Here is an 8,660-nt window from a genome sequence, read left to right as displayed (position 1 = left end):
ATTTTTTTTGGGGGGGGGGGGGGACTTAATTGGTGTTCTACTGAGTCCTGACCCAATGTACTGCACATTCAGGTCCCGCTTCTTTCAGATGATTCTCCTTTCTTCATGGGAGGTGTAGAGGATGCACAGGTCTAGAAGCTAGACAAAATCTTTGCAGTCTCTGCTCCCAGAGAGGGAACTCCTGACTCTCTACTCAGATCCAACGAACTCCATCTATTAGCTAAACCATACAAATGGCACCATCCACAACACCCTCCATGTTCTGAGTGCACAAGCCAAGCTTTGCCAGAAGTTTTCTGTGTACAGCTTTGTACCTCAACTTGTTAAAACAAAGTTTCTAGCCCTCATGGGCTTATACTGGGAATTCTGCATTTGTGGCCCTCCAAGTATCGTTGGATTGCCATCCCATCATCTCTGATCATTGACTGTGGCTGCTTGGGCTGAGTAGAGGGGTGGCTCAGCAAAAGCACATAGGCCATGCTCAGTTTAGAAAACGGAAGGGCCACACTTGGAGGAGGCTGAGAAATTAAAAAGGAAGACTTGAGCAGGGTCTATCATGGTCAGGCCAGCTTTTACGCCCAGTTTCTCCGACTATGCTACACTATAGTGCTGACGGCCAGCCTTCTAGATACTGTCTTCCCCCTTCCATGGCTTCTACGAAACATTCCCGTCGGAACCATTCATTCTTTCCATTTGCCAAGCAGCCTCTTCCAAACGTCATCTCAGCGACTGCCATCGTATAAGCAAATTGGAGTTGAGCCAAATGTTCCCCAGCAAGCATCATTTTTGGCGTGGAAAAAGGGGATGGGAGGGTTTTGAAGAGAAAAAACTGTACCCTCAATGCATACTCCTTGCATGACAACTTGCTGCTGTTTACAGACCCTCTTCCACTGGCCAACCAATCAGATTTGGCTACATGATGGCATCACCAAAGACAAAGAAAGCCTCGTTTGGAAGCGGGGTTTCTCAGGGAATGAACACAGACCCCCAGGCCTTGCAATCTGGTCCTCAAAACTCAATGCCCTGGCCGGAACGCATCCTTTCAACCCTAAAAACGTCTCTTGCTGGTGTGGACAAGGACTGTGTGCTGTGGGTGTCTAGAAATTCAGCCTACTGGACAAATGTAACGTTCGCCTCCCATTGCCCCCACCCTCCAATTTTGCCTCTGGCCCTGCTCAACAGTCGCATGCGGCCCTCGGGAGGCTGCTGAGAGCAGAATGAGGCCCCGGGAGCGGAAAAGGTTCATCAGCCCTGGCCTACTTCTCTGAGGGGCCGGATCCGAGTGCCAATCCTGCTCTGCCTTTGCCAATGGCGTGGCTGTCGTTTTGAGAGATCATTTGAGGAGGGGAAGAGTGCAAATACAACTGTGACTAGTAAAAATCGTCAGAAGTCCAGTTCATAACAGGAACTTGGCAGTCCTTCATGTTTGGGATGCCGGGGAGGGTTGGCCTAACCCTCTGGGCCTCGGGAGGAGACAACCGCCATGCCGGGACCTCGGAGGCTCTTCCCCTTAGGATTCCAGGAGAGTGTGCCACCGGCACACCTGCTGAGCCTTGCATTCCTTCATCTCCTGCCAGTGGCTCAGCTCTTCCTCCCCGCTACTGTTCTGCCCCATGGAGAGCCAGCCGATCATCTCCTTGCGCTTGATGCTGCGGCGGTTGTAGACGGAGATCATCAGCGTGACGTCCGACAGCTGGAACAAGGCAACCTGGAAGACGAAAGTCTCTTTGTAGACGGGATTCGGCTGCCCCCGGCGGAGGGATGTCTTGCAGCGGGACATCTCCTGGCCGACGGAGTTGAGGAGGCAGAGCTTTCCGTAAGTGTCTGCAGGACAAAAATGGGCATGCGAAGAAAGGGGGAAGGGACAGGTTATTGCAGGGGTCAGCAACCTTTTTCCAAAAAAAAATTTTTTTAATTGATTTCCACATTTATAACAAATATAACATAAAAAACACACAAAAGAAAACACATTACAGTACTAAAAAGAAACAAAAATATAAACACATATTACTTGTTAAACCCAATTTATCTTTCATTGTTAACTGACTTCCTCGAATCCCCCCAACTGAATTTCAATGTATCACCTTGTAACAGCTCTCCAAAATCATCTTTCTAGTAAAATTAACTCCTTCAATTTACTATTTACCTTTTTCAGCAGAGGGCCGGTCCACCGTCCCTCAGACCTTGTGGGGGGCCGGACTATATTTTGAAAAAAATATATGAACGAATTCCTATGCCCCACAAATAACCCTGAGATACGTTTTAAATAAAAGCACGTATTGTACTCATGTAAAAACACGCTGATTCCCGGACCGCACGCGGGCCGGATTTAGAAGGTGATCTGGCCTCCGGGCCTTAGGTTGCCTAACCCTGGGTTATTGTTTCTAAATATGTAATTTATAGAATCTTAAGAGCTGGAAGGGACCCGAGGGTCATCTATTCCAACCGCCCACAATGCAGGTATGATATGATAATATATGATATGATGATATGATGGTGGACTTGGAGGTTTTTAAGCAGAGGTTAGATGGCCATCTGTCATGGATGCTTTGGCTGAGATTCCAGAATTGAAGGGGGTGGGGCTAGATGACCCTTGGGACCCTCTAGTCTAGTCTAGTCTAGTCTAATGAAAAAAAATGTAAGCGCTATGTCAGTGGCTTATCTCTGTTTTGAAGCCACCCCTGAGGGCTGTTTTGGAGATGAATAGCCACTTTTTAACCAGGAAGAATTGCCACAATACTACTACTACTACTACTACTACTACTAATAATAATAATAATAAAATAACTTTTTATTTATACCCCGCCCTTCCCGGTTCAAAAACCAGGCTCAGGGCAGCTAACAACAAATTTAAAACACTTAATTGTAAAAGCAGCATAAAATACAGTATGAAAACTTGAATAACAATAAAATTCAAAGTTCAGAAATCAATTTAGGGGAAATCCATCTAAGAAGCATTAGATAATCCCCAGGGCTAGCTGGCTGAATTGGTCCTACTTGGGCCAGCAAGGAGGCCAGGGGAGAATTAGCTGTGGGGTCTCAGAGCAGGTAATCTTAATAAAAGGGGAGGGGGAGGGAAGAGAAGAGAAGGGAAGGGAAATAAAAGATCAGGCTGAATTCAAATTAAAGGCCAGGTGGAATAGCTCTGTCTTACAGGCTCGACGGAAGGAGGTTAAATCCTGCAGGGCTCTGGTCTCCTGGGACAGAGCATTCCACCAGGTCGGAGCCATCACTGAAAAGGCCCTGGCCCTGGTGGAGGATAGTCTGACTTCTTTAGGGCCCGGGACCTCTAAACTATGGTTATTCATGGACCTTAAGGTCGTCTGCGGGCCAGACCAGGAGAGGCGGTCCTGTAAATACGAGGGCCCTAATCCCTAACCTGAATATCATGGACCGAATCAACATCAAACATCAACAGCCCAGTGCGAACGTGTTGAAATTAACGAACCTAGCTTTCGTTAGGTCTGCTCTGCATGGAATTTAGCTGAGTAGAACTGGAATGGCAATCCTCAATCTTCCCCTGAGAGCATCCCGCTTCTTTCTCTTTGTGACGCGCTCTTTTCCACACCTCTGCGCCTGAGAAACAAGGTGCAATGTCTCGCTTCTGGCGCGAAAACACTTGTATACGGCTCAGAAGCAAGGAGTCCCTCTCTAGGCAGCTTCCTCTTCTGTCACTGCTGCTGTCACCAGTGTTTGTGTGTCTGTTTTTCTGTGCATGTTTTGAATGAACAGCCTTCAGACATTTTGCTACAAGTTCTAGGATGAACACATCAGCGTACCTGAGTGTGCATTTGGGAAACATACACACAAGCCTCCCCCAGACACATAATTCTATTATGTATGTTTGTTTGAATATTGTTATATTTTTTATTCAGATGCTTTTTTAAAGTCTGCTTTTATTGCTTTTAAAATGAATATTTTATACTATTTTATGTAAACCTAAGCGGTGGGGTGTGTTTCTTTCAGTGACGTAAAAATCTAAATAGACAAGACACAAAGTGATTTGGGAAATGAGAGAGCAATCTCTTTTACAGTTCTCTTTTAGTATAGTGGTACCTCGGGTTAAGTACTTAATTCGTTCCAGAGGTCCGTTCTTAACCAAAAACTGTTCTTAACCAGAAGCACCACTTTAGCTAATGGGGCCTCCTGCTGCTGCCACGCCGCCGGAGCACGATTTATGTTCTCATCCTGAAGCAAAGTTCTTAACCTGAAGCACTATTTCTGGGTTAGCGGAGTCTGTAACCTGAAGCGTATGTAACCTGAAGCGTATGTAACCCGAGGTACCACTGTATTTTATTTATTGTAGCTTTTTTCCTGGCAGAAGAGTTATCAGGTTAACTCTTCCCAGGAAAGATCCGCTCAGTGTGCCCCCTTTAAGATACAAGGGTTGGACCCCATCACTGCACACACTATCAGACACCAGTCCTTGCTAGTTATCTGGCTGTTCAGTCCTCTAGTGTCAAACACGGACCTGGGAGATCAGGGTTCAAATCCCCACTTAGTGGCCGCCAAGACCATATAAGACTGGTCCTTAAAGACTTACGTTGTCTCCCAGTATGTTTCTGAGCACAATTCAAAGTGTTGGTGCTGACCTTGAAAGCCCTAAATGGCCTCGGTCCAGTATACCTGAAGGAGCGTCTCCACCCCCATCATTCTGCCCGGACACTGAGGTCCCGCTCCGAGGGCCTTCTGGCGGTTCCCTCACTGCAAGAATTGAAATTACAGGGAACCAGGCACAGGGCCTTCTCAGTAGTGGCACCCTCCCACTGGAATGCCCTTCCACCAGATGTCCAGAAAATAAACAACTACAGTCATACCTCATGTTACGTTTGCTTCATGTTACGTTTTTTCAGGTTGCGTCCCGCGGCGACCCGGAAGTACCGGAAAGGGTTACTTCCGGGTTTCGCTGCTTGCGCATGTGCAGTAGCGCTAAATCACGCTTCGCGTGTGCGCACAAGCGCCAAATCACGCTACGCACCTGCACAGATACGGCGCTTCAGGTAGCGGGCTTTTCATGTTGCGAACGGGCCTCCGGAACAGATCCTGTTCGCAACCAGATGTACCACTGTATCTGACTTTTAGAAGACATCTGAGGGCAGCCCTGTTTAGGGAAGTTTTTAATGTTTGATGTTTTATTGTGTTTTTAATATTCTGTTGGGAGCCACCCAGAGTTGCTGGGGAAACCAGATGGGCGGGGTATAAATATTATATTATTATTATTATTATTATTATTATTATTATTATTATTATTATTGCCATAAAGCTCACTGAGTGGCCTTGGGCTGGTCATTGTTTCTCAGCCTAACCTACCTCACAGGGTTGTTGTGGGGATCAAATGGGGGGGGACCATTTACGGCACCTTGACATCCTTGGAGGCAAATTTGGGATACAAAACAATTACAATAATAAATCGGTACCTGCGCTGTCCTTCACCCTCAGATTACTTGTTTATTTAAAATATGTACATACTGTTCCCATTTCAGGTCAGAAGAAAAACAAGAACATGGAAAATAATTTGCTGCCCAACTCTATGAAAATGCATAGGAGGTGGCCAAGATGATCAAGGGTCTGGGAACGGTTGAGGGAGCTTAGCCTGGAAGAGGAGACCAAGAGGAGATATGAGATCCATCTCCATATATCTCAGGGACTGTCACATGGAAGATGGAGCGAGCTGGTTTTCTCCTGCCCTGGAGGGTAGGACTCGAACCCATGGCTTCAAGTTGCAAGAAAGAGGTGTGACGTTAACATATGAGAGTGCTGGAGGTGAAATAGTTAAACAGGTTACCCTATCAGAACCCAGGGGGTGGAGTCAGAGAGACTATAAAACCATCTCTGGGAGAGGCAAAGGGATGAGTTCATTGGGAGTTGGGTGGTTGCTTGGAGTGGGAGTGAATTGGGATAGAGTCTGTGGGCAGGTTGAGTTAGTGTAGCAAAATAAGCTGAGTCAGGAACAGTTAGGGCTAGGAAGACAAGTAAATATCTGAGAAGTGGTTTAGTGAGTGAGAGCAGGTAGCGGAAGTTATAGGTCTGGATAGGCATCCCATGACTGTAATTGACTGAGACCGTTTATGAAACCACACGCTTGTTAAACTGCAATAAACAAACAGAAGTTTATGTTCCAATTTAACCCTGACTGGACTCAGTATTGTACCAGGTAGGGCCTGGGTGGTGGCAGCATGAAATTAAGTGGTGGCACAGGGATCAGTAGACGGTGAAACGTCCGGGGACCCTGTGTGATCGCCACAAGGGGATTCTGACTAACCATCAGGAAGACCTTTCTGGCAGTAAGAGCCGTTCAACAGCGGAACGAACTCCCGCGGGAGGCGGTGGGCTCTCCTTCCATGGAGGTTTTTAAGCAGAAGTTGGACGGCCATCTGCCATGGATGCTTCAGTTGAGATTCCTGCATTGCAGGGGGTTGGACTAGATGACCCTCAATGTCCCTTCCAACTCCATAGTTCCATGATTCTATGATTCAGACATATGGATAATTAACACAATTAATGGTGCTTCCCAAGGAATAGGGAGCCTTGAAAGCTGCAGTCAGAAGTTCTTCAAGTCAGCACGACGCAGCTCGATTCTCACCAGAAGGAACCATTGACTGGGGCTCAGTGCTAAGCCCACGGCTTGTTAATGAGACACAAAAAGGTGTCTCCAAGTGCCACCGATGCTGTCGACTCCTACAGGATGTGATTGGCCCAAGCAAAAACCAAACAAACCATAAAATAAATGGAGGAAATGGAATTTGCTTTGCAGGGCGGAGGCCAAAGCTCAGCTGACAAGAGTTGTTAAATCATTTCACTATCAGCGTTGTGGCAGGACAACCTGCCCTTGTTTGCTACACTCCTCCTATGTCACCAGGAAACCTTCTCTGAAAAGCTGTGTCTTATCCAATAAATTTCTGATGCTCTAGGAACCATCGCTTCCCATGAGTGTCACCTATTTATTTTGCCCTGTTGCTGCCTCCAATAAAACAAGTATCTTTTTTCAGGCAACACAATAAACCTGCACAAGAAGTTGTCGTTTTCTGTTCCGCTGTTTCCATTCTGCTGCAGTTCGTCTTCTGCGCAAAACTCTGTTATTTGCCTCGCTGTCCTTTGTGGCAAAACTTTGTGACTTTCACAATTAGCAGAGTCACGTCCTCAAAACATTATTCCACCCCGTTCATTTCAATGCAGTGGAAATGCAATTCAAATTGGGGGGGGGGGGCGTAATTAATTACGTATTGTTTGCAGACTGAAGGCCGCCGCGGAATGCCGGTTGTATTTGCTAGATTGATTTCTGTCCCAGACATGGAAAAAAACACGTAATATCCAGCCTGTTTCTGTTTAAATCGGAATCCTTAGACATTTCTAGGTGCGAGCGGGGATGTGTGAACACGCCCTCAAGCACAAATCTCTCTTTGAAATTGCCTTCCACTGTCTGGAGAAATATCTCCAGCTTTATTTACACCCCTCCTTTCTATACAAAACGCCATGGGCAATGAAATATACTCAGAGTCGAGTGTGGATTTCATGCTCTTTATTCAGCTCATAGTAGCGAGTAATGGAAGTTCCCTCAAAATGTCTGCTTTATATACATTATTTACACAATGGGCCCTACGTGATTGGATAATTCCGGGATTTTCCTGTAGGCCAATCAGGTTGCAGATTCACTTCCACCTGGAGCTGGATTGGGTGGCTCCTGTGGACCAATCAGACTGCTGCATTCTGGATCCTATTGTTCTAGGACCAATCAGACTGCTGCATTTTGTATCCTATTCAACTCAGTACATAACAGGCAACTAGATCGCAGCCCCTCTGCCCCTGACCGCAAGCTTCTGAATTCAAGCCCAGCCACATCTGCTAAGCTAGGAGACTTTGCATGCTGGCTACAAAAACAAAACAAAACGCTTTTACATACCAGGCGGCCTGTTAATAGCCAGGTTCCGGAAGTGGCTGCCTTTGATCATTTCGACAGACAGCCGCCCCGTCGTGGCACTGTAGGATAGGCCCACCAGCAGTTCTGGAACCCCTCCGTGTGACAGGGACTGGGTCGAAGAAGCACTGTCGCTGTGAGAGATGACTGAGAGACTCATCTGGGAGCCTCCGCTCTGTTGGGGATGGAGAACAGAGAGTAAGCGTTAACCAAGAGGTGGAGGGAACATTCCTTCATATGTGGTGGACTTGTAAAAGGGTAAAAGAGTATTGGGAAACGATCCATAATGAATTGAAAAAAAAATGTTTAAAAGTACTTTCCCCCCAAAACCCAGAGTCCTTTCTGTTGGAGATAATTCAGACTGAAATTCCCAGGTATCAGAAAAGGTTATTTAAGTATACCACTACTACGGCCCGTGTTTTGTTAGCCCAAAAATGGAAAACGAGCGAGGTTCCAGCCAAAGAAGAATGGCAACTTAAGTTGACAGAACATGCACAGCTTGCAGACTTAACATATAGAATAAGAGGATAAGAAGAACATGTGTTTAAAGAAGATTGGAAAATGTTTACTGAATATAAGGGAAAGAACTGCGTACAGCTGAAAACGTTGGCAGCGTTAAGATAAATTCAGCAGTGTAAATAAGTTTTGATGGATGGAATAATGGAATGCTGAATGGTTTAGTTTCTGTAAAATACGCAGGGATTTATGATATGTAAAATGAACCATGGAAAGAGAAGAAGGGAAG

At 46.2% G+C, this 8,660-nt stretch overlaps 1 protein-coding gene across 6 annotated transcripts in view; it reads right to left on the bottom strand.

Moving 5' to 3' along the window:
• Positions 1-14: 14 nt before the first annotated feature.
• SYT16 (synaptotagmin 16) overlaps positions 15-8,660 on the bottom strand; it is a 103,763-nt gene continuing 95,117 nt past the window's right edge. For all 6 annotated transcript variants that reach the window (XM_080978243.1, XM_080978244.1, XM_080978246.1 and 3 more), the window contains 2 exons: positions 7,901-8,090; positions 15-1,824 (listed from right to left, as the gene is read on the bottom strand). In XM_080978243.1, coding sequence (XP_080834369.1) covers positions 1,511-1,824; positions 7,901-8,090 — 504 coding nt within the window. In that variant the 3' untranslated portion in view covers positions 15-1,510. The remainder of the gene's footprint in view (positions 1,825-7,900; positions 8,091-8,660) is intronic.

The sequence above is a fragment of the Podarcis pityusensis genome (genome assembly GCF_964106645.2).
Source record: "Podarcis pityusensis genome assembly, chromosome: 1".
Lineage (NCBI taxonomy): Eukaryota > Metazoa > Chordata > Lepidosauria > Squamata > Lacertidae > Podarcis > Podarcis pityusensis.
This window is presented reverse-complemented; position numbering and strand designations above follow the sequence as displayed.